The 27,552-nt window shown below is 41.4% G+C and overlaps 1 protein-coding gene across 2 annotated transcripts in view; it reads right to left on the bottom strand.

Moving 5' to 3' along the window:
* Positions 1–27,552, bottom strand: part of dact3a (dishevelled-binding antagonist of beta-catenin 3a) — a 55,781-nt gene that overhangs the window by 4,896 nt on the left and 23,333 nt on the right. For both annotated transcript variants that reach the window (XM_034178796.1, XM_034178797.1), the window contains exon 2: positions 8,047–8,176. In XM_034178796.1, the coding sequence (XP_034034687.1) occupies positions 8,047–8,176 (130 nt within the window). The remainder of the gene's footprint in view (positions 1–8,046; positions 8,177–27,552) is intronic.

The raw sequence follows: 27,552 nt of genomic DNA, 5'->3' as shown, positions 1-27,552 counted from the left end.
TTGGTATTTGTTTTGGTATTAAGTAATTACTTGACTTAAATGGTTATATTCTTAGTTTGATATACTTTTAGTCTGTTATTTGTTTAAATGTACATGTCAAACTGGGTTGAACCAGTTTTCCACTTAGAACAAAGAGGATTACGTTACAATACAAATCATACATCCCATTATCGCGCAGGTTATGGGCAGGGGGTGGGACCTCCCTTGAATACTCACAGGGACCAATAAGGGAAGGATTTTGCAAAATTAAGTCTGCCTTTGCCACGCCCATGTTGTGCTTTATAAAAACTGTTTTAGCCCATTGTTTGAGGCTCTGAACGGATGGATCTCTTGCAACAGAGAAGTTCTTCAGAATCCAGGCCTGTTTTTCCACTGTGACTTTGAATAAATTTAAAACTGCGAGTTTGATACTTTGTAAGGGACAGTATTACAGTAAGAACCAGGTAGAATTAACAGTACCATCTATAGATTTTACACCAAGATGATGCAAACCTTAACATGGACCCTACCATGACTATTCATTCATGATTTTTTACCAAATTATACAAAGAGTAATTACAATTGCTAGCAAAGCAGTAAAATGAATATACTCTGATTTTTTTTATTAATTAATTTATTTTTTGGCACAAAATGAAAAGTTCAGAAAATGTCTTAATACATATTCAAGAATCATTGTTACAAATTAATATATCATATATCTCCAGGATTCAAGGCAGTTCCATGGTGTTGCAGATGCTGCAAAGCACAGCATCAGCGCATGCTGCCAGACATGACTTGACTTTATCCACTGTCATATATTTACTGCTGTGTTGGAAGTTAATACTTATGGACTGAAACCTGGACAAACTACAGGCAAGGGTAATTTATTTTATTTTAGTCTGCTCATGCTGGCATTTCAAACCGTTTGTGGTCTTTCCAGACACATGGTGTTTTTTAATTATGGTCATGTATAAGCAGTGCCATGAGAAATACCTTCATGGTGAAATATTCTGGATTATTTGTCATTTTAAATCCCTGGAGATTTGTGTCACAGCTGCTTTACAACCATGAAGTATGGTCTGAGCTGTGGAAAGACTTTGGTGACAGGACGCTTGCCCACAGAGAATGTGTAATGGATTTGTCTGCCTGATGTTTGTCTGCCAGACACTAAAAGTGGATCCCTAATGACCACAGCGTCTGCAGCAGAGAGAGCGAATCATTGCTCTTGATAATGACTTACGAGTCACACAGTGTTGTGATTTAGTGGAGCAACAGCAGACAGTGATTAAAGTTCTCTTCACACACTTTAATCAGTTTTCTGTGCTAAAGGGAAGCAAGTTTTCATATTAAAGTCAAGCTGATAATATCTTGAGCTCTCACTGCTATCTCAACTCTGAATTTGTCTTCTTTTTGCATTTGGATTCTCCTGTCTCTACCCTTATCACTTCCTGCTTGTTTTATATTGCCTGAAATCACAATATACAGTGCATCCAGAAACTATTCACAGCGCTTCACTTTTTCCACATTTTGTTATGTTACATACAGCCTTATTCAAAATGGATGAAATTAATTTTTCCCTCAAAATTCTACTCACAACACCCCATAATGACAACACGAAAAGTGTTTTGGATTTTTTTATTTATTACAAATGAAAAACTAAGAAATCACACATTGCACCTTTGGCAGCAATTACAGCCTCAAGTCTTCTTGAATATGATGTCACAAGCTTGGCGCACCTATCTTTGGGCAGTTTTGTCCATTCCTCTTTGTAGCACCTCTCAAGCTACATCAGGTTGGATGAGGAGTGTCATGCACAGCCATTTTCAGATCTCTCTAGAGATCTTTAATTGGATTTAAATCTGGGCTCTGGCTGGGCCACTCAAGGACATTCACAGAGTTGTCCCGAAGCCACTCCTTTGATATCTTGGCTGTGTGCTTAGGGTCATTGTCTCTGCTGAAAGATGAACCAATACCTCAGTCTGAGGTCAAGAGCGCTCTGGAGCAGGTTTTCAACCAGGATGTCTCTGTACATTGCTGCATTCATCTTTCCCTCAATCCTGACTAGTCTCCCAGTTCCTACCGCTGAAAACATCCCCACAGCATGATGCTGCCACCACCATGCTACACTGTAGGGATGGTGCCTGGTTTCCTCCAAACATCACGCCTGGCTTTCATACAAAAGAGTTCATTCTTTGTCTTATCAGACCAGATAATTTTGTTTTTCATGGTCTGAGAGTCCTTCAGGTGCCTTTTGGCAAACTCCAGGTGGGCTGCCATGTGTCTTTTACTAAGGAGTGGCTTCCATCTGGCCACTCTACCATGCAGACCTGATTGGTGGATTACTGCAGAGACGGATGTCCTTGTGGAAGGTTATCGTCTCTCCACAGAGGAATTCTGGAGCTCTGGCAGAGTGACCATCAGGTTCTTGGTCACCTCCATGACTAAGGTCCTTCTCCCCGGGTTGCTCAGTTATGACGGGTGGCCAGCTCTGGGAAGAGTCCTGCTGGATCTGAAGGACCCAATGAGCACAGTGGCCTCCATCATAATGGAGGTCACTGTGCTCATCTGGACCTTCAAAGCAGCAGAAATGTTTCTGTCCTCTTCTCCAGATTTGTGCCTCGAGACAATCCTGTCTCAAAGGTCTACAGGTCTCAAACATGTACTGTCTGTGGGACCTTATATGTAAACAGGTATTTCCCTTTCCAAATCAAGTCCAATCAACTAAATTTACCACAGCTGGACTCCAATTAAGGTGTAGAAACATCTCAAGGATGATCAGTGGAAACAGGTTGCACCTGAGGTCAAATGAGCTTCATGGCAAAGGTTGTGAATTCTTAGGTACATGTGATTTCTTAGTTTTTTTAATTCTTAATAAATTTACAAAAAATATTTTTCACATTGTCATTATTGGGTATTGTGTGTATAATTTTGAGGAAACAAAATTAATTTTAACACCGCCCTACCTATGCTGTTCCTCTGACATGTTCACACCTAATCCTGTTCATCCTCGTCACTCCCATAGAATATCATGGGAAAGCCATGGGGCTGCATTTAATATCACTTGGAAAAGTCAGTAACCTGGTGTTTAATTATGCATAATACTATGAGACACAACTTTAGATTGCTATTGTGGATAACTGGACACAATAATCTCATTTTTGTAACTGTGATGGTAGTCTGGGCCAAAACTCAGCAATAAGAGGTTGTCCTTACTCCAACTGACTTTCATTTCCCTTTTGTCCACAACATACCTCCATCTCTCCAGGCAAATATGAACCTGCTCTCTACTCCCAGTACAGATCACAATGTCATCTACAAACATCGTAGTCCATAGAGACTCCTGTCTGATCTCATCCTTCAAACTGTCCATCACCATTGCAAAGAAGAAAGGGTTCAGAGCTGATCCTTGATGTAATCCTGCATCCACCTTAAATGCATCTGTCATTCCTACTGCATACCTCACCACTGTCACACTTTCCTTGTACATATCCCACACCACTCTCACATACTTCTCGGCCACTCCAGACTTCCTCATACAATACTCAGTGGTGGGCACAGATAACCAAAAAATTAACTTCGATAACAGATAATAAGATAACTGAAAAGTTATCTTTGATAAAGATAAACCACCCAAAAATGTATCGGAAGTTACAGATAATCGATAACCGATAAATTCCGGTGTTGTCTATGGGACATCTGCAGTTACTAAAGAGCTGAAATTGATTTTTAACACTATCGCTTTTGAAAGCATCAAAAGCGGTAAAAGACCTAAAGATTAAGCAAGAATGTTTGACCATGCTGCCCCCTGCAGGGAGCAGCAGAAACAAATCCTGAGAGCACCCACGAAGTCAACTCTTTACTAATCATAATCATTTTTCTTTCAACATTCTGCTCCTGCTGGAAGCTCTTGTTTACAACAGCGCTCCCACCACAGAGGTGCACCAAAAGCAGCCATAAGGCCAGCTCCCTATCAATTTCAACACTCCGGTCAGGTGGAGGTCTTGAAAAATAAAGTCATACTAATGGTTTTTTGAAAATACTGATAGAATAACTCCATTAATGTCGGTTATGTCATTTGCAGAAAGTTAAAATATAACATATATCTTTTAATGTTGAATAAGGCACTAATTCTGAGGTTTTGTAACAAACACAGGCCGCAAAGCATTCTGGGTAAAAGTGCTAAACAGTGATTGGTTTAGTAATCCATTATGTAAACCAACACGTTAATGTGACGTGTGTTGTGTGTTGGTTTAAAGATAAATGTGCTTTTGTAAAATATTCCATTTTTATTTGTAAAAACAGGCATTTTTAGGGAGCCCTGGAAGTGTCATCGCAATTGCATGTTTTAAAACTTTCATGATGTTGTAAAACGTGCACTCAATATTAGTAAGTAAGTAAATTTATTTATATAGTGCCTTTCACAGACATAAGGCCATGTACACACGTTGTCGGGTATTTGTAAAACGGAATATCTTACCCTTTCAGTTTGGGGAAAAAACTTCATCCACACTACGTCGTTTAAAAAAAAAAAATCCATCCCCATCGAACCGTATAAATGTGTTGTAATTAGTCTGCCAAACCTTTGGGTGGCGGTACTGATTAAAATTCTATCCAATCAGGAGCCTTATTCTCTTGTCGTTACTTCCACATAAACTAAAAACATGGCGCCAACCTCGTTCGTGTGGACCGATAAGGAGTCGGAATTACTTCTAACCGTAGTTTTAGAATACAAAGTTAACATATATGCACAAAAAAAGCGCCTGGACAATGGACAATACCAACACTTTGAGAGCAGCCATGTACCCAGACGTTTAATACTGCCATGAACACTCCTGGCCAGTAGATGGGAGTAGCGGCCTTGAAAAAATGTCAAACAAAATTCCAGATAATCCGTGTCTGCTACATTTAAGATGCATGGAATTTAACAAACGCAAATACACTAACGTCTATAAACCCAGAGAATATATTCACGAGAGTTTTAGGCACTAGAGTTTAATGCTGTTATCTGTGGACCCTGAACAGAGTGTCTGAAATGCATTTGTCCTGTCGTGAACATCTGAGATTACCTTATGCTACCCATAATGCATTGCTGCCTGGCACAGCATGTGCTCACAAAACCTTAAAAATTAGCACATTACTTTAAAACGAAAACATATATCTGATATTTTCACTTTATAAACTTCAGACATGACAATAATTTTAAATAACGTGTCTAAAATGAGTGGTTAAAATTTGAACCATAAGTTAAACATGTATGCCTCTGGATGACTTGGTGACATTGCAATTATGTTAGTATGGTGTTAAAGGAAATTACTTTTTTTTTTGATCATCAGTTCTTTGCTTACAGACGATAGAATAGTTTCTGATTGCAGAGGGTAGAACAACATGCTTATTAGGAAACTTTTAACAAGTAGGTCTCAACAGCTTTAACAGTTTTAAAAATGTTTTTCAGTGTTCAGCTTAGTTTAGTACATTATCGGTCTAAAAGTTATCGGATGGTAATTCATTGGAAGATAATTAGCCAGATGATGGTTTTTAAATTTATCTAAAAAGATAATCTGAAAATGAAAACATTATCTTCGATAATTATCTGTTATTGGATTATCGGAAGTGTGCCCACCACTGACAATACTACCCATCTTGTCTTGGCACCCTGTCATATTAAGCCTTCTCTAAATCTACAAACACACAATGAAACCCCTTCTGGCCTTCTCTATACTTCTCCATCAGAACTCTTACCACAAACATTGGATCTGTAGTGCTCTTTTATGGCATGAAACCATTTTGCTGCTTGCAGATCTTCATCTCTTTTTTAAGATGAGTATCCATTACACTTTCCAATAAATTCACGCTGTTGCTGATCAACGTTATGCCTCTGTAGTTACTATAGCTCTGCACATTAACCTTGTTCTTAAAAAATTGCGACCAGTGCATTTCTTCTACATTCTTCAGGCATTTTCTTAGGTTCCATGATTTTACTAAACTATGTGGTGAAAAACTCCACTGCCATAACTCCTAAAAATTTCCATGACTCCACATATATGTCATATGGACCAGTTGCCTTTCCACTCTTCATAGCTGTCCTCATGTTCTGATTTTCTCTCTCTACATAATCCAGCCTTTTCTCACTCTCATTTTCTTTATTCATCAGTTCCTCAAAATACTCTCTCCACCTTCTCAACACACACACCTCACTTTTCAAGTGAGTTACAGAATTGCCCAGGAAGGTCAAATTTGCCATGGGTCATCACTGGGTCCAAGGTCATGTCTGCCCACCTGTTTGTTGGCCTACTCCTCTCTTGCCATCAAAGAATTCATTTTTAGCAAAGGTCATTCTTAAGGGCCCCTTCTCACACAGTGCAAATTTGGTCAAATTGCGTATGAAGCAGGAATAGTATGCAATACATGCAAAATCGTAGCTGCCTCCAATGCCTCATACCTCACCACTTGCTACAACTATTTGCACAGACCAGCGGCTGAAAGACAGAGTGTGCACTGTGAGAGCCCGTCAAACCCTCTTGTGGCAGGTGTTGGCCAAATTCCAGGTGACACACACGAGCATCTAACACCGCTCGCATGGCACTTAGAAAATATGTGGCCACTCGCACTATTAGGATGACAACAGTCAGCAGACAATCACTGTTGAGCTGGATGTGAAATTTTTCTAAGTGCCCCACGAGTGTGGCTTTGCAAACAGACACAGTGACACACTGGTATGTGCGCTGAACTGACAGGCAGTGTGGCCGCTGACAGGAGCAGCTGTGGAGATATGTGGTTCTGGACGTCATGGCTGGGGAACTCAGTCTTTGAATGGACATGAACTAACAACTATCCACTGTGACGTGCATGTGTCTGCTTGCTGTCATCACTTGGACATACATAAAAGCATACATTGCTGTTGCAATGGGCTGCAGTGAGCACGCGCACGCCATGCACATTGACAGGCTACCCCAGATGATCTCGACTGTCAGATCATAACACGCAGCGGGCGATCTGAATGTCACACCACCCACGTGAGCTCTGTTCCACATGATGTGGTGTCTGTCTTGTGGTGCGCTGTCCACAAGACATGCGCGTCAGACAGGACATGCGCACTGTGCCGGCTGGACACGCCGCCTGCAGATGTGGACATGATAAGAGTAGCCTGCTTCTCATTCATGTCATTTCATGGGTGTACGTCTGTGACCATGGGTCATCTACAGAGGAACAGATGGATCATATCTGTATTGTCCGCTTCATAAGAGGGATTCAATAAATGCGATATTTTTGTATGGTGTGTGGTTTTATTTTTTTAAATACATGCATGTCCTTTTTGATAGCAGGCATTTTCCCACACCTTTCACAAAACTGGCTATCAGAGCATTTGGAAAGTGCAGTTCTTAATCCCGTGAGTGGCATGTAATTTTTCTTTTTGTTTTTTTCACAGCAGCTGCTCGCACTGTGTTCCCATGTGCACAAAACCGCCGCAGCATTTATTTTTACAGATCCTGCAGCTGCTTGCACTGTGTTCCTGCATGCACGAACTATCGCAGTGGCATCGTGCACACCTGCTCGTTGATTCGGGCAGGTGTGCCCTATGTTTTCCTGCTTTGCTCATATGAGCTGTTCCGCAGTGAGTCGCCCAGAGTTGTACTTATTCATACTATGTGTGAAGGGGCCCTAAGGAATTTGATTTTCAACCTGATTTGGACCAAATGTAGTAAATGTCAGGGCAATTATGGAAATAATTTTGGTTATTGAGGTGAGAATTTAGATTGCAATAGCTGATACTGTCTTCATGTCCTCTGGTACTATTACCTAGTTCTGCTAAATCTTTGCCTGCGTATCAGACATTAAACTTATGTTTGTGTCATTTCATTCTTGTGCTTGCCTATGAGTGTAAGAACATAGTTTCTGGCTGTCATCCCGTAGGCCAAGAAAAATTTGTTTAGCATTTCCATTCTACACACATACAGGGTTTTTGTGCTGAACAGGAAACCCACACATTGTACACTTTGTGGTATTTCAAGCTGTGTGAACTTGGCAGTAAAATCCTGTGCCTCTGAGAGGCAGATTTGATGATTTTACCTGAACCCGTCTGGCTCTTCTCCAGCTCAGCAGAAGAATCGACTAATTTGACCTCAGAGTTCACCTTCAGCTCTGCCACCCGCTGTTCTAAAGACGCCATTATACCCCAAGGAGTGCAGCGGAGACTGCTCTGAAATGCACACAAAGATGCAAAAGGATGATGGAAATACTCCCTCAACAGCATGACCAAACACAATCACAAACTTGCACAAACATTGTTAGTGTTTTCAGTCCTCATTACATTTTAATGTTTTGACACTTAAGCGTATAATTCTGTGGTATTATACAATTACTTTTAGCAGGTATCAAAGCAGGTCATCTGCAAAGCCTGTGAATATGCATATATGACCCAAGATTCAGAGCACTTCATCATGTTATTCAGAACAAGGACCAAATTGTTTTTGAAAGGATTAGGGAAAAACCACTGCAGCTTGTGCTGAATCAAGTATCTATTACCCACGCTGATGGATGTCAGGCGGGTTTGGGTAAATGGGTCCGTCTGTATGTACTACACATTCTTGGGTCTGTTCCAAAAAAATGGCATTCTACAACCACTCTGCCATAAACAACTAAACTTGGCATATGGATCTGCAAGTATTGGAAAGTGTTAAAGTGGCAGCCTACAACAGCCAGCAGGCTGCACGGATTATTGGAAATGGCCCAAAGCTGATGTTTTAATAAAGAAAAGGCAGGTTAGAGCTACCAACACAGTTGGTACCTCTGCTGGCCTGATGGTCATGTTTGGCAAGGTAGTCGGTAGGCACATTTATTTTGTCACTAGATTTCAGATGAACTTGATTGATGATTGATTTCAGATGAACTTGACTTCAGTTGTTCAACAGTCCGGGGTCTCCATTGTCGTATTTTGCGCTTCATAATGTGCCACACATTTCAGTGGGTGACAGGTCTGGACTGCAGGCAGGCCAGTCTAGCACCCACACTCTTTTTCTACGAAGCCACACTGTTGTAACATGTGCAGAATGTGGCTTGGCATTGTCTTGCTGAGGTACGTCCCTGAAAAAGACGTTGCGTGGATGGCAGCATGCGTTGCTCCAAATCCAGGATGTACCTTTCAGCATTGATGGTGCCATCACAGATGTGTAAGTTGTCCATGTCATGAGCACTAACACACCCCCATACCATCACAGATGCTGGCTTTTGATCTTTGGGCTGGTAACAATCTGGATGGTCTTTTTCCTCTTTGGCCCGGAGGACACAACGTCCATGATTCCCAAAAACAATTTGAGATGTGGACTCATCAGACCACAGCACACTTTTCCACTTTGCGTATGTCCATTTCAAATGAACTCGGGCCCAGAGAAGGCAGCAGTGTTTCTGGATGTTGTTGATGTATGGCTTTCGCTTTGCATGGTAGAGTTTTAACTTGCACTTGTAGATGCAGCGACAAACTATGTTAACTGACAATAGTTTTCTGAAGTGTTCCTGAACCCACGTGGTAAGATCCTTTGTCAGTTTTTCTCATGATGGATGACATCAATGCGATGAATCTCCATCCAACCACATGTCATTTTAAGACCAACATGCTGACATGAGTGCAAGTGATATTGCTATTTAGACAGCACAGGCATAAAACTGACAACTGTATCAGGAGCAAACTAGCAACTACTCCTGTAATGGGCTTTGTGATGCTTTGCATTTGGTGTATAATAAGGTAGTTAATGACACAACTTGTGAGCTGACAGTCTTGTTACATTCTTGATTCATAGCTATACAGTTAGTCACGTGGACATGTCCAACTGTGTAAAGGTAAAATTAATGAATGTCTCACCGACTCTCACTGAACTGAATTTGAAGATGGATGTGGACAAAACACCTCGCTCATCTCCCAGGATAAAATGGAGACACAGAGACAAACAACCTTCACATTCACAGATGGTTACACCCACAAGTCCTTATTATCAAAACAATGGAAGAATAACAATCCATTCTTCCAACTGCCAGACAGACACACACAGAATGTGAACCATTCAAATGACAGGACATTAAATCTGTCATGCATCTTACAAATCTGAAGTATCCTGTACTTGAGCCAGTTGTATTGATCTCAAGTACCTAGAAGTTCCTCAAAATTTGGAAATTTAATTAGATTAATTTATTCAGGAGCCAAATATTACCAATTTGGTACTAAACGCCTTTGTCACTTCAGTGTAATTCAATCCACCACAAATGGAACTCTAGCCTGAGGAATTCATTCATATGTGAATAAGGTAGATCAGTGGGGTAGGTAGGTGGGCAACCAATTGTAGACCTGGGTAAATGGGCATCAGCCTTGGCTGGGGAAGCAACAGATATTCCCATCCACTGGAAGTCAGGTACTCCAGTCTGCTCTGGTGACCTTCACGCTATGGCACCCATTCCTAAGCACGGGGACAAATAGCCCTCAGGGCAGATATAGGATATTTTTCTTCTTCATGTGACCCAACATCTACAAACACAGCAGCTGTAAGCCTCTGGCATCATGCCAGTGCAATTGATGAACAAAATTAGCTGCACAATACCTTGATCTTTTATTAATTCCAAATTTGTCTGCACAATCATACATACTTTAACCTTTTTTGTAAGGCCCAAATTATGTGGAGGCCAGTGTTGCCAGATGTACGATAATTATCGTATTTGTACGATAGTTTTGCCCTCTGTACGATGTACGAACAATAATGGGAAAAAATCCAAAATGTACGATAATTTCAGTTGGTTGCCCAAACACGCATCTCTTTCTGACACCCAAGAATCATTTCGCAGGCGTTGCACTCAGGCGGCATCAAAGACACACCACACACAGGGCTGCTGCTAGCTTTGGCCGGCCCAGGACAAAAGCCCCGTTTACACATAGACGGTAAGAGCTCCCGGAAGCGTCCCGGAAGAGTTTTTGGCCGTCTTAAGGATCACACGCCGTTGTTAACGCTGGCACTAGGGGGCGTGGCTTAGTTCCGGCTTTACCGGGAATCGTCGAAAAAATTATTCAACATGTCGAATAATTCCGGGAGCGCTCCCGGAGAATTCGCGTGACGACGGAGACAATGTGAACAACGGCGTTTGATACTTTTTAATTGCTGTTTCATCCTGCCCCTTCCTGTAGTGCCGCAGTTTACACCGCCGTAATTGGCAGCCGGTGTTGTATCCCTAATCAACGGCGTGTAAAACAGCGATAGAGCCCACATCGGCATCCTCAAGGGCGTTTTAACCGGCGACAGAGGTAGACAAAACGGCGGTGCTAGCGGACAGTATGCCATTCTAAATGCTACCTCCCGGTTAACGGCATTCCAAACGGCCGATAGGCGGCGGTCAATATAAAAATGCTAACGCGCTGTATGCAGGCCTCTCACTCGCGGCCAGCTTCAGATATTTTTGCAGAGAAGCTCCAGTATGCCTCCTAAAAGAAAATTGGCAGCAGCAAGGACTTACCAAGAGGTCTGGTTCAGAAGCAGAGGGGAGGTGGAGACGGAGCAACACGTTGAGGAGGGGAAAAAGGAAAGAGAAGAAAAGGCTGAGTATGTCCCTCCCCCTGCAGTGACAGAGGTTTCAGCCTATTATACTCAGGGGGCGGTGCCTATATGCAAAAGTTCCTGGAGTAACGCAGGATTTGCCTGGATAAATCCAGCGGTGCACAGGGCATTATCGGCGGCAGCAGAACACCGCCGTTCTCACGCGCGTCTTAACCTGCGATTGTAAAGGATAGAACTGGGTATTAACCCCCATTGCCTGACATGTGCCGGATGCTACGGCGTCAAAACGGCGCTTTATTCGGCGGATTTAGCGGCATTTTATCCGCGTATTTGCGGCTATTACATCGGTCAAAACGCCGGCGAAATGCTCCGCCCCTTTCCACCGCGAAAACAGCCGGAACTACCGTGAACTTCGGTCTACGTACTACCCGCCGACAAAACCGTCTATGTGTAAACCATGCTAAAGTCATTTGAAAGCCCACCCCCTCTCCATACAAAGTAATGAGTTCCCAATTCTCGGCCCTGCCCCTCCCTCCCTGGGCCTGAGACAACTGACCTGTAATGCAGACTGTCACCATCACTACACACACACAACTTTTGAGCCTAGCAGCTAGTCTGGTAAATAACACATGTTTGTGTCCCTTCACAGAAAAAAAAAATCTTTCTAGTCTAGTTGTACATTTGTGCATTTGTGTTCTTTTTGTGCCATAGTTTCCCCATTACAATAGGGATATTGTGAATTACTGTTTAAAAATGTGACATAAAATTCTTTGGAAATTAAAAAAACCCCCGCTAAAATAGCTACGTTGTGTGCGTTTTGTTTGTGTATGATAATTTCTCCCAAAATACGATAATTTTGAGGTTTTGGTACGATAGTTGCATATTTCCTATCTGGCAGCACTGGTGGAGGCCCGCAACAGCAATTGCAGCCCTAAAGCCCAAGCAGTGATCATGTAGCAGCCACAAAATGTTATTGCAGCCGTCAATGTTGAGACCAGGTTTATGTTTGTGACTGTGCCTGCCTGGGGACAGACTGTTCTGGTTATAGTTTTGACTACATCGAAGCTGGCTTCATACTTCATCTATCAGACTATTTGGATTGTTGAAAGGAGAAAGAAGCCCTTGTTTTTACAGAACACAAAGTGTCATGGTGAGGCCAACAAATTTCAACTCTATGAGTTAAGTGGCTCTGCTGCTGCTGAGCCTTATATTTTGTTTAAGATTTTCAGGTGAGGTGTTAAAATTTATTACCTACATCATTACCTCCCCAAACCAACAAAGGAGGCTGAAGATTAGATTATAATTCCTTGTGGACAATATATTATATATAAAAATATATAAAATATATATAAAATATATAAAAGTTAAATTATGGACTTCAACTAAATTTGTGTGGTGGCTGTTTAAAAATACTTAAAATAATTTAAGAATGAAATATATTTGGTGACTGTCTGGCTTATTATCAGTATTTTTCATTTCACAACAGAGCATGTACAGCAGAGGATGTACAATCTGTGGCATCTAAGGAAGTTCAACCTGCCAAAAACAATGATGGTGAAATTCTACACTGCCATCATTGAGTCCATCATCTCCTCCTCCATCACCGTCTCGTATGCTGCTGCCACTGCTAATGCTACCTTTACACATAACGACAACAAGTCACGAATGCCACGAAGTACACATTCTTGGCCGCTGATCATGAATGTGATGATTCGGGGCAGAGGCGTCAAGTCTCCTCAGGAACTGTTGCAAACTGTTACCACGTGTTACGATTAATGGCACATGTTGCTGGAGAATTATCAGGAACCACTATGCATGGTCAAGAATAATGTTCCGCATTGCTGCGCGCTATTGCGCATAACAGTGCATCGTTAAGTTCTGCCACACTGTGAACGAGGTGAATCATCTCCACACACACACCCATATTCATCCAACCGTTGCTAACAATTCAGATCGCTCCAGTTTTTCAGAAGAACTTTGTGACTGCATGCGTAGTTGGGCTCTGTGCCATGGAGTGGCTCTCGTCTCGCGCGTTTTCCCAAACATCAGGCACATGCAGCAGGTGGAAAACCTGCAGGAGCACGCTGAAGAGCACTGAAATGAGACTTTTAGCCAACTTGGTGTCAGCAATCAAACTGCATGCGGTGCAGCAGGGTTTAATTGTGTGCACGCTTCTTCCTCCGCTGGACTGGAGGAGGTGCAGAGATGTCTGGCTGCACGTGAGTCTCCTCTCGCTCCTCTGGTTCCTCTGGCTCAGACTCGTTCTCCAGCTCATCGGTTACAACAGCAGGTGGAACACCTGCAGGAGCATCCTGAGGAGCTTCAGCAGGAACTGTGGAACGGCTGACTTTGCATCACTGTTCCTCTTCGGCATACTGCATCAAACTGAATGCTGTGGAGCCGAGTTTAATTGTGCGCATGTCACAGAAAACTGATTCGTCGTGGCGCGCAGTGAAACGTGACGCCGCGTTACAAGTCGTGTCAAAACCTGACAGTTTCCGTGTCACTTTGTAATAACGCGTGACAGTTTGGGCTTCCAGAATCATCACAGGAACCACTACGAATGCTGTTACATTCTATTAAGGATCACTAGTCATCAAGACGGATCAACACGCTCAGTTGCGACCTCCACAACATGAGGTGAAATGAGGGTAGTGTGTGACATTCGTGGAAGATTTTTTTAACAGCCAAAAACATGCTCCACGACTATCAAGAATATCATACACCAACACGCACTATTAAGAAACCTATTCAGATACGCTAAGTCACGTTAAGAATGTCAGGAATGTGTCATGAATGACAGAAAAATGACATTCGTAACACATCTTGCTTATGTGTAAATGCACCATAAGGACAGGAGCAGTCTGCAGTGTATCATCCATGCAGCAGAGAAGATGCTATCCCTACAAGACCTGTATCCCTCCAGGGCCTTGAGGCGAGCAAGGAAGATAGCGGATGATCTCACCCAGGATACAAACTTTTTGCCACCCTACCCTCTGAGGTCCATCAGGACTAAGAGCCTGCACTGAAAAGTACTGTAGATCTACATGCCCGCACAGCCCCATTCCACTATGTTATATTTATTTGACAGTGAACATAGTTTTGCCCATTTGTCTATTTGACTCCTTTACTTCTTACAGAAGTATTTTTTCCTTTCCTTTTATTATTGTTGATACATCAATGACACCAAATCAAATTCCTTGTATGTGAGACCTAACCTGGCAATAAATTCAATTCTGATTCTGATTTCTTTCATGTGATATGGTAAGTATTCTCTAATCTTTGAAGAACTCACCTTTGGACATCACAAATACATAGATTTTGATATCCTTCAGTCTCTGTCAGTTGGAGGAATTACAAATGACATTGACTAGTATTGCTCCACTGACATAGCCATGCGTTCTCTAAGTGCCTTTCTAGTTTCTTTTAACAATGAAAAATGGAAGCACAATTGTGATAAACTAAGGTTGTTCACATGTATTCTGAAACAGTATCACCCTCTCAATCACAAACGGTTGTATCGTACCTCAGACAGGATGTGTGTGACTGAAAGACATAGGCTGCATTCTTTGCTAACTGTACTGGTAGGGCAATCATACTTGTAGTCCTAGGATTACCAAAATGAAGGCCTGGTTTCAATTCCTGGACACAAGACAGTTTATGTTCATTGTCCCAGTTCACCCAGCTGGGGACAAACCTTTGCTGTGGAAGTAATCTGCAATGAGCAAGTGTACTATACAGGGGAAGTTGAAGACACTCATCTGCTTTATGGTATGGTAGGGTGACCATATTTTGATTAACAAAAACTAGGACACTCGGCCCGGCAATGAGATACTCAAATAATACTTGATTGCTGGTCAATTTAATGGCCCAATGAAAACCAGGGCATTGTTATCACTTTCTAAAAAAACAACCCAGGATGACCAGGACAGGATATGAAAACAGGACATGTATTGGAAAAACAGGATGTCTGGTCACCCTATGGTATGGCATCCAGGGAAAAGCACCAATGGACCTCAGGACCAGTACAGGACCTACTTGTCCTTCTTGTCTTTGCCAAACTTAGACAGTGCTTGTTTGACCTCAGCTAAAGAATTATGCTGCTGTTTTTAGCTTTGTGAGATTGCAGCAATAAAGCTAGCATTTAATTGTGTACTATAGAGCTAGCAACCTGGGACATACGGCTTTACATTTGGATGTTAGAACTTTCAGGCATAAATGTTTTGCATGTGGACAGTAGAGTGGTTTAGTGGTAGCACTGAACCTCACAGTGAGAAGGTCTTAGGTTTGTTTCTGTCCAGGTTTCTTCTGTGTGGAATTTGCATGTTCTCGTGTTTGTGTGGGTTCCCCTTGGGTGCCCCAGCTTCCAGGCATGCAGGTTAGGTGACCTGATGACTCTAAATTGACTGTAGGTGTGAGTGGGAGTGGGAATGTGCCTGTCTAATCCTCCGTGTAGGCCAGGGGTGGGCATCGAGGGCCAAGATACTGCAGATTTTCCTTGCAACCAACCACCTCAGCAGGTGGGTTGCTGATGAGCTTCTCTCCTGAACATAAACACCTGGTCATCAATGAAATCACCTGCTGAGGTGATTGGTAGCAAGGAAAACCTGCAGTGTCTCGGCCCTTCATGGCACATGATTGCCCACCCCTAGTGTAGGCCCTGCAATAGACTGGCGGCTTGTCCAGGGTGCACTGTTTCTTGCCCAGTGACTGCTGGAATAGGCCCCAGCATGCCCCCTCTATGACCCTGAACTGGAATAAACATGTTTAGAAAATGGACGGATGCTCTGCATGTTTGCTTTTTGTGTGACAAACATCCAAAGAGGACGGTTGAAGGTAAAATGATAAAAGTGATGTTTTCAACATGATAAGCAGCATGGAAGGCATTTCTTTCATTTTCCCTTGAGAGTTCCTCATGGCTTAAAGGCTTTTAAAATGTCTAAATAAGACAGAACAGTTGAACCATACAGCTATGACACAGAAGGAAAAAAAGGTTTGGAAAAGTTTTCAAGGCATGAATTCAATAAAAGTGGACCATTTATAAAGCAACTTCAGAGACACAAATAGCATCAGATGTTTGAATATCTCTTTGGCCAAAACAAAGAGTCAGATGATTTCTATAAAGCACCTTAGATTTTAAATCAAATCCACATTGTTCACTTTTGGGACACAGAATCGTGTGCAGCTTTTTAAGTGCAGAAACTCCAGCGAATGTAAACCTGCAGATTAATAATACAGATTGATTTATGACACTATGCTCAGATTAAAGCACTGGTGTGAACCTGGATCGAAAGGAGGAATACTAATGTAACTATTACAGATAACAATCCAAATATAATGGAACTACTCTTTGTCAAAAGTCATTACACACGCAGACATATTGCAGGAGAGAAAACACATCATAAAGGAAAGGTTTGACGTTTAGTGAGGAAATAGCTGTCTAACTTTAGTGTCCAAAGGAGAGGAGGTCTGTAAAATGCATTCTGCAAGCCAGAGTCCTGAAGGTGCCCAAACATGGAGTGCAGCGCACAGTGTGACGAGAGTTGTACACATTCTTCACATGTTCGGGAAAACACGTCACTTAGCTGTTAGTGTCGCGGCTGATACTCCCTCATGATGCATGTAAAAGGCCTCATCTATGTCTCTCGATGCAACCACTCAGTTGACATAATTTAAATCCAGGGGTACCCACGGATTCCCTAGAGAGACCTCATATGAATGATATCCAGCTGTTTTCATGACAGAAAGCACCAGGAACCCATTCCTGCCAGATGGGAAATACGGAAGTATCATACCCGAGACTTAAAGTGACTGTATTTTCAGGAAAATTATCATACCCAAGTCATATCCAAGGAAACAAATATAGTGTAGAAAACAGTGGAGAAATCATTCAAATGAAGATAGAAGCATGAAATTTGGCATAAACATTCACAATTCTAATGATTCACGTGAAAATCCAAGATGGCTGTCAATTTACTATTTTCTAGCTTCAATTTTCTATCCCTGAAGATTATGGATGGATTTGATTGAATAATTGTTCGGTTAATTTTCTAAAATCCTAACCCTGTATTTACTATTAATTATTCCTCAAGAGAGCTTTTTGTGTCTCTGAAATGACTGCAATGTGTAAGCAGTCATATTTCATAGCACTTTTTCTCCGTAAATTAACATTTAATTTTCTCTAGGATGACACAAAAACACTATGTGCTGTGATAAACTATGTTAATTTTCATTATTATCATTTTCATTACAACATGACTTACAATTTCATGAATAGAAAATTGTGATATTGCTTTCATTTTATGCCATTTGGACAGTTTTAGTGTTCACTTACTGACTAGTTACATGCATAAATCTTGATTTATTCCTCTGTCACTTTAATTTTAAAGGGTAACATCTGTTTCAGAATACAAAAAACAAATATTGTTGTTGGTAGCCATCTTGAAAATACCAGCCATCTTGGATTTTTGCTTTGCTTATCAGCAAATTTTGAGGAGTATGTACATCACTATGAATGTTCTTTCCAAGATTTATGCTTGTATCATCATTTGAAAAATTCTCAAAATCAGCAGTTCGCTGATCTACTAATAGGGGTAATTGTGTACGTTCCAGTGGTGAGTAGCGCACTGAAAATCTATGCTCAAGTAGAACTACAATTACAACCATAAAAGTGACTTGAGTAAAAGTAAAAGAAAAATCTTATTTAACAAAGCTTAAATAAAAGCAAGAAATAGTACTGTGTTAATAAATTACTATACTTAAAGTACAAGTTGTTCAACATTAGAGCTACACCTGGATTGTTTTCGTGTGCTTATCTTTTAAATTGCAAAATCTAGGGGGAGCGGCTGGATGATTTGCACTTCTACAAGGTAGAGCATTTATATGCAACTCATCGTAATGCACACACATATTGGCCCTGGTTGCACATAACGGAATGATGTGCTGCACGAATACACTTTGTACTTGTGTCAGAAAATTAAAAAAACATACTTTGTGTTATTGGCTGTACTTTGCTGCACTACTGATCTGCTGAGAGTCATAAAACATTACACATGTTCTCAGTTTGTGCATGCACATTTCCATTTTACAACACCAATTCCAATGAAGTTGGGACGTTGTGTAAATTGTAAATAAAAACAGAATACAATGATTTGCAAATCCTCTTCAACCTATATTCAATTGATTACACCACAAAGACAAGAGAAAACTGATAAACTTTATTGTTTTTGTGCAAATATTTGCTCATTTTGAAATGGATGCCTGCAACACATTTTAAAAAAGCTGGGACAGTGGCAACAAAAGACTGGGAAAGTTGATGAATGCTCAAAGAACAGCTGTTTGGAACATTCCACAGGTAAACAGGTTAACTGGAAACAGGTGAGTATCAGAGAATCTGGAGAACTTTCTACACATAAGCGGCAAACCCAAAAACCATCATTGAATGCCCGTGACCTTTGATCCCTCAGGCGGCACTGCATTAATAACTGATATCATTGTGTAAAGGATCATACCGCGTGGGCTAAGGAACACTTCAGAAAATGATTGTCAGTTAACACAGTTCGTCGTTGCATCTACAAGTGCAAGTTAAAACTCTACCATGCAAAGCAAAAGCCATACATCAACAACATCCAGAAACGCTGTCACCTTCTCTGGGCCCGAGCTCATTTGAAATGGACAGACGCAAAGTGGAAAAGTCTGCTGTGGTCTGATGAGTCCACATTTCAAACTGTTTTTGGAAATCATGGATGTTGTGTTCTCCGGACAAAAGAGTAAAAAGACCATCCAGACCAGTGTAAAGTTCAAAAGCCAGCATTTCTGATGGTATGGGGGTGTGTTAGTGCCCATGGCATGGGCAACTTACACATTTGTGATGGCACAATCAATGCTGAAAGGTACATCCAGGTTGTGGAGCAACACATGCTGTCATCCAAGCAACGTCTTTTTCAGGGACGTCCCTGCTTATTTCAGCAAGACAATGCCAAGCCACATTCTGCAGGTGTTACAACAGCGTGGCTTCGTAGTTAAAGAGTGTGGGTACTAGACTGGCCTGCCTGCAGTCCAGACCTGTCACCCTTTGAAAATGTGTGTTGCATTATGAAGTGCAAAATATGACAACGGAGACCCCGGACTGTTGAACAACTGAAGTCGTACATCAAGCAAGAATGGGAAAGAATTTCACCTACAAAGCTTCAACAATTAGTGTCCTCAGTTCCCAAATGCTTATTGAGTATTGTTAGAAGGAAAGGTGATGTAACGCAGTGGTAAACATACAAATGTCCCAGCTTTTTTGAAAAATGTTGCAGGCATCCATTTCAAAATGAGCAAATATTTGCACAAAAACAATAAAGTTTATCAGTTTTAAATATCTTGTCTTTGTGGTGTATTCAATTGAATACGTCCTGTCCAGGGTGTACCCTGCTTCACGCCTTATGACTGCTGGGATAGGCTCCAGCCCCCGCCTGACCCTTAATTGGAGTAACCACCAGTTGAAGATTAGTGAGTGAGTTAGTAATTGTAAGGAAGACGTTATGGCAAATACTACATAGTAAAATTTAAGTTTCCACTGAACGTTTTGACACATTTCAAAGCAGTTTTAGACAATTACCTGGATACTATATATCTGGATAACTTTGGCTCCTTCTTTGACAAAACATGATGTGCGCAGCAATTTATTTATTTTAACATTTTGATCAGTTCCTCAAAAATGAATCCACAGTATCTGGATTTTGTTGCGCATTTACTCTCCGACGAGTGAAGAAACCCAAAAAATAAATAAATAAATTCCACTTAAGAAGCTTGAATCAATTCGGACTTCTTAAAACACAAACACTGATAAAACTTAAGAACAATGAATTGATCTTCAAAATACCTTGCCATTAATTTTATAATGGGTTAACCCTTGCAGCTATGAACATGTACTGAAGTCAAGGTGCGCTGACACTTGCACGACTTTGATGCATGCACTTGCACGTCCTGTGTCATGCAGGACGTCTTTAACAGGTGTAGACTGAATGTGAGAGGGGTGCCGGCACGTGCAACTGCGCAAAGAGAATGTTGAAATGTTCCAAAAAAGTAAATCTTTCGTGCATAAATGTCATGCAACGTGGCGCAATCTGCTCACCAACACTACATCCACCTTGTCAAGTTGAGTAAAGAAGAAGTGAACAGTGTGAGTAGTTGCGTCAGTGCACCGCATCAGAGCTCAGCTCGTCTGAATGATTATAACGAGATGTTAAATCTGTCATAAACATACTTTTACAGCTGCACACAAGAAGGAATGAACATGCAACTGTTTTACCAAACCATGACAATGTAAACATGACAAATAATTACCTTTTTAGATGGCTCCAAATGCTTTCTCCTCATTCAGTGCGCATGCGCACGTGAACTACTGGATTGGTCCTCTGTGATTCAGGAAGTGATTAGAGCTGTTTTCAGCAGCCAACTTGCAGAGAAAATGATGAATCCACTACAAAATAATCATTTTATTTACGCAGCGTCCAGCACAGAGCATGTGGTAGCTGGTGGAACAAAGCACAGCTTTCCAGCTAGGAACACAGCGGGTAGGATCGTCACGACAACGTGTGTGCATCTAGTGTCAGCGCACCTTTATTGATTTCAATACCAAATTCAAAGATTGTTGGTGGAAAATGCTCCACTCCAAATGCTCTTCTGCTAAGGTCCTCAAGCTATGTGGATCATCATCAAACTTGAATAAGTTGACCCTCTTTGTACAGCCATCACTTTTCATCAAAAAGTGCTTTCAATAAAGGTTTTTTTATTTTGTACTTTGTACTTCTTCCACTGGTACTTCATACTGTGAACAGTCTAAAAGCTATGGCACACTGATAATGTCATGAATGTTTGACAGATTTTTGTTCCCTTTAAGAAATTATTCAACTGTACTATTTCTGAGTCAAAACCCAGCATGAATCTTAGTGAGGCTTTGCTCAACGTCTTCCAAAAAGGGACTTTTTAATGATAATACAGATTAAAGAAGCACAAATATTAATGATGATATTGCACAGCTTAGGACTCCGGCAAGGGTGGTCGCATCTCCTCCTCTCTCCTCTATCTCCGCTCCAACCTTCAAAGTCCCTACTTCACCAGACTGGGAATTCTTCAAACTATATTGGATTAATCATGGAATTGATCAGCTGATCTCTGAACGCTATTGACACCATTTTTTTCTACAATAAGATCAGGGCCGGGGGACCCTGCATGCCCAGATGGAATCTACCCTGTGGGCTATGTTCTCGACAGCTGGGAGACGTGGCATGTCGCATGCTTTGCACCATTCTCTGTGGAGGACGTTGAGGATTTATTCATATTTGGTTTCATAGTAGGAGGGCTGGTACTTATTGGCTTATGTGCTGCCCTGACCGACCGGAAAATTAGCAAGACAGCTGCCGCCAAACCACGACTCCTCACTTGTCCGTCATGGTTAATGAGTTGGGCAAGGTGATGCATTCTCAAACTGCGTTAACCCTTGAACTCAGACGCAAATTGGACAACATCTTGGAGCAAATGCGCACCTTGCAGGGGAAGGTGAAAGATTTCAGAGACCGGGAAAATTTATATATTGGGATGTGGTTTGTTCATGTGAAGCTGTAAAAGTGTTTTTCACTGCTCAACCACAAACACAGCAGGCTTATCAGCCTCTGAAGGACAAAATGCCCCATTGTTTTCCTCCAGAAGAATCTCTATGGCCTTGGGGACCATTGGCTGCCTCCTTATCTCTCTAACTCCAGCACACAAGGACAGATACTGACTCACACATGGACAAAGACTGAAGCATGCTCCACCTCACCCTACCTCCCCTCCTGCCCCATCACACACCCCATCCTGGCCACCGCTCACGCCACCCCTTTTCCCCTCTGGGGGCTGTGCAGTTTTAGCTGCGGCAGGTCCCCGTTCCCCCCAAGCTGGCGGTGGTGCAACTCCTGTTGCTATGGCTACCACACACTCACATCGCCTCAATTCGGAAAATGGACTGTTTCAAGTTTAGTACACATAAACAATGTCAAATGTATATGTATTGTCTTAATTCTGATGTGTGCCATTATTACGGTAAACAAGTAATAATTGTAGATTAATTGCTGTATCTTGTCTGTGGCAATTTGAGTGAGGACGTAATCTCGTTGTTGTTGCACTTGTAATGACAATGACAATAAATCTCATCCATCCATCCATCCATCCATCCATCCATCCATCCATCCATCCATCCATCCATCCATCCATCCATCCATCCATCCATCCATCCATCCATCCATCCATCCATCCACAGAGTAGTAAAATAAATGATTGACGCTTGATGTTTTATTTAGGCTTGAGATGTTCTTTAAAGATTAATTTTACTCACTGCTTGTGTTGTGTGTGTGGGCCGCCAGAAGAGGAGGTACTGCTGGCCCACCACCAGTGGGCGCCCTGCCTGAAGTGCGGGTTTCAGGCACGAGAGGGCGCTGCCGCCAGGGACACAGCCGGGGGTGACAGCTGTCACTCATTATCTCTTGACAGCTGTCACCCATCTACTCAACATCATCTCACTCCATAAAAACCAGACGTCATCTCCACCTCGTTGCCGAGATATCGTACTTCATTGGAGGTAATATCCTCAGCCGTTTGTGTTACAATATAATTTGTATATTGTGAGTGTTTGCAGGAGTACCGGTACCTCTGTCGGTGGAAGCTGAGAGAGCGCTGGAAGGCACTCTTTTCCCCTGAGGAATCACTAAGGTACTCTGCAAGTTTCTGAGTGAGAGGTGGAGGTGGCATTCCCACCGTTGTTGTTACTGGGTGTGCACACACCTACACTTGACTGTCTTTGTTCTCGCCAGCAGTACCAGATCCGACAGTCGGGGATGGTGATCACCTGGGAATTCGGGACTTGGCGGCTCCAGCATTCACCAGGTTCGGTGGCGGCGGAAATCGTGTGGTTCCGGCTCTTCTCAGGACAGACGTCTCCTATCCTCGAGCCTGCCCACACGTCACCTTTGTGATTTGACTGTAATTATATTCTGAGATTGTCTGTATTTCGTTGTGCACATTTCACAACATTAAATTGTTACTTTTTGGCTCATCTATTGACCGTTCATTTGCGCCCCCTGTTGTGGGTCCGTGTCACTACACTTTCCCAACAGCTTAATTTGATCACCAGGTTAACTCAAACACCATGACAGTTCAATGAGGTTTTTTGCAAAGCAGGGCTTGGCCCAAGGTCACGTATGGGAGCATATGTTGCCACATGCACCACACTACGTTGGGTCATCAATGGCACCCACCCACGAAGACAACAAGCTGACCCCCACCTCTTGAAATTAACCATCTATTTGCCACAATCTGGTGAAATGTGGATGTTCCCTTGGCCTTCTATAGCCATTGGAGAACATAGCACTGGGGCACCTTTGTGCTGGATCATACACAGAGAAACGCATGTTGCCACAATATTGTATCTAATGATTCCTCACAATGCAAGTGATACAGTACTACTTATCTGACTCTCCCATTCTAACATAGTCTCACTCCCAAACCATCACATTTTTACACTTGGTCAGTGATTCTTTCTGTCACTATGTGACTATTTAGGTAGCCTTATCACTCACTTAGTGATGTCCAGGTAGATGCATTGTTAGACATAAACATAATTTCCATCTGACAGTGCAACGAAATATTTGCTTCACTTTCATGTCATCAGAGAACATTCATCATTGTTTTGGTTATGGTTAGTATTTCCCTCTGCATCACAGTGTGACACAATGAGGCTATCCAACACATCATGCACTGGCATTCATTCAAATTGAATTATTTGCATCAAAATGTGATGAGTTGGGTGTGAAACTGCGCTGACCATTCATTTGATCCAAAGTCATTCCAGTGTTACCCAAGGATTCCTTAAAGAGACTTAGTGTCAAAGTCTTGGACCCCAAAAGGCTGGAAACAGATGCAAGACTCACACAAGAGCTTAATGTAAAAAACGGGTTTCACTGTAGAGACAGAAATAGGTCGGTACACAGGTAAGCAGGCCAAAATCAGCAACAGTATCCAAAACATGAGACAAAAATCAAGGTCAAAAACAGGCAAGAAGTTCAGAGACAAGGCATGTCAAAACAAAATCAAGAACTATGGTAAGAGCTGGAACAAAGACACTAAGGAACAATGAACTGGCAAAGCATGAGTGCAAACGGAAGAAAACTAACGAGTGATTAGAGCAGATGAGGTGCGGATGTGGGAGAACAAACAGGGGTGTGGCAAACAAAGAGACAAGACACACTCAGATCCCAACACACGACAAGAGAGTGCAGTAAAACCAACTCCAAGCAGACCACATCATGAACATAATGAAATAACAAAAATTCCCACATGACAACTAGTTGCAAAGACATCTAGTTGTCACCTTAGGTCACTTCTTAGCATCCATTTCTCACAACCAAACAGTAAGACAGGAGTGGTATTCTCATAAGGTCTAGCTTGAGCGAAGAAAGAGTTTATTGAATTTTGAATCAGATGCAGGCCCAGATCATTTCTCTCTCATACTTTTAATAATTTCTCTCTTTGATTTCCATGTTCCTTGTACTTTGGCAGTAGTTTGGGGTCTCAATGCTCATAATTTTTTTAATGATTTTGTCACAAAAGACATCTTGTAGACAAATCTTGTTAAAAATGTTACATAAAGGATTTGTTCTACTGTATATCTGCACAGATCCAGACGTAGAGGATCATAATATATTATTGTATAGTATGTAATAAAAGTAGACAGTCTCGTCTCAGAAAAGTCTAGACAGGGAAGACTACAGCCTAATCACTGTGAAATTAGTGGAGGGGTCAAAACAATCCAAAGACAAGTAGACGCTCCAACTGTACTTTTACAAGCTTGGTTTTTGCTCTGTAATGTAATGTAATACATAATAATATCCTGGTGAAGGAAAATATACAAGTCCACTGGTTGACTGCACTAACTACCAGACATTAGCTGCCTTACAAAAACAGATTTTGGTTTATATGTGCAGAGTTTTCTTGACATACACACTTTTGCGAGGACTCCAGTGTAATAGAACAGCCTCAGTGATTTATCTGTTGGGTAACTTGCTGTGCTACATGATACCTATAAATGTGCAGTGAGGTCTTGAGAGTAGTTTTGCTTTCTTGACTTAATGGCATCTGCCTGGTCGCTTCAGAAAGCAAATACTGTAGCTGCTGCTGGAGAGTTAGAGTACATATGGTGGTTGAAAAGATTCCCAAACTGAAGACCAGATTCAATTTTCCAAGCACCTTTGAAAACAAAAAAGGCATGACTTAGAGAGAAGTTACACAAATACTGCCAGTTGGGAGCCTGGATAGTGAGAATATACTGCCTAATGCATATACACTATCAAAAGCATTTTTCTGCACTGAAGGACCAATAGCTCCCCCAATTACTACTGCAGAGTCAGTGGTGGGCACAGCTAAACCAAAAAGTTAGTTCGATAACCATTAATCCCTAACTGAAAAGTTACTTCTATAAAATTAAACCGATTAACACCTAAAAAAATAGCGAAAGTTATAGCTAAAAGCTAAACCAATAACTTTTAGTATTGACTCCAGTACACTACCAGCTACTGATACTTCTGAGTTAATTCAAAGGCAATCACAAACAACAGCAAGCCAGCGCTTCTGTTAAGATCAGCCTTCCCTCAGCAAAAGAGACCTGGTGACCAGAGAGACATAAAAAATATCATTTATTTTCACAGCCATACAGTCTTGCAGACATGTCACAGCAGAGATGCACAGCAAGGCAGTTTTGACTTATAAATTAAAATTTTAAACAATCTAAGTCCGGGCAAGTTATCGAATTTAGCGTTACCTCTGTTGTTTTTACAAACTGAAAATATCAATCAATCATCAATTTATTTATATAGCGCCAAATCACAAACAAACAGTGCCCCAAGGCGCTTTATATTGTAAGGCAAGGCCATACAATAATTACGTAAAAACCCCAACGGTCAAAACGACCCCCTGTGAGCAAGCACTTGGCGACAGTGGGAAGGAAAATTATCACTATATGTTACAGTTTTAAAGTAATGCACTAATTCTGAAGGTTTTAGTGTTTACAGACACACATGTCAAAAGGCTATGGAAAATGAGTTTCCTGTCATCAGTGGTTGGTCGGTTTATATATATCTAAAAACCAACACAAGTTACTGTAACGTGTTCTCACTGCTGTTGGTATTCACACTGTTTTATGTGAGATGAACATGGAATGTTTTATGCAAAGTCTTAAATATGGAGAAGCTAGACAAGAACTTGCTTACCCAGTAAACATGTAGCTGACTCGAAAATTAGGCTGTTGATCTCTTCTTATAATACATGTTCATCAGGTGTTATCAGGCTGTTATTGAATGACATTACTGTAAGTTTATCAACTTTACAGGCTCCGTTTTACACTTGGCGCAAAGCAGCACGAGTGTCATTGGCAGTTTCCACCCGACAGTTGTTTTTATTGCGTGTACCTATGTCCTCCAAATCACAATTCTATTACTTGCACTTGATGTAAAAGTGAGGCAGGCCAGCGCTTTGATATAGTCTGTCACTAGAAAGCATTTGCTGTCTAGTGCTGGACAAATTAATACAAATTAATGCATTAATAATTTTATTTATTGATGCATTAATGTTTTTATGTATTTGTATATTCTGAATGGGCCATGTACATTATATTTTTGGTACTACATTGAAAAATCACAGTTCTGCATTTTATCTGAAATTGTATACAAATTATATTAAACCCATATTAGAATATCCAAGTCGTCTGGTCACCTAACTTAAAGAAAAATAGAAAATAGAAAGTGTTCAGTGGTATTTCACCAGGCGAATTTGTCCAAATTATATGTCATACGTAGATAGATTAGATTTTCTTAATATTAAAACTCTGGAAAGTAGAATAATTTTTTCAGATCTTATATTGTTGTATAAACTAATAAATAGTTTCATCTTTGTTAAAATACATGACCAATATAGATTTAATTACTTTCTATAGCAGAACAGATAAAATTAAGTTTTACTGGATAAA

The sequence above is a fragment of the Thalassophryne amazonica genome, chromosome 9, assembly GCF_902500255.1.
Source record: "Thalassophryne amazonica chromosome 9, fThaAma1.1, whole genome shotgun sequence".
Lineage (NCBI taxonomy): Eukaryota > Metazoa > Chordata > Actinopteri > Batrachoidiformes > Batrachoididae > Thalassophryne > Thalassophryne amazonica.
This window is presented reverse-complemented; position numbering and strand designations above follow the sequence as displayed.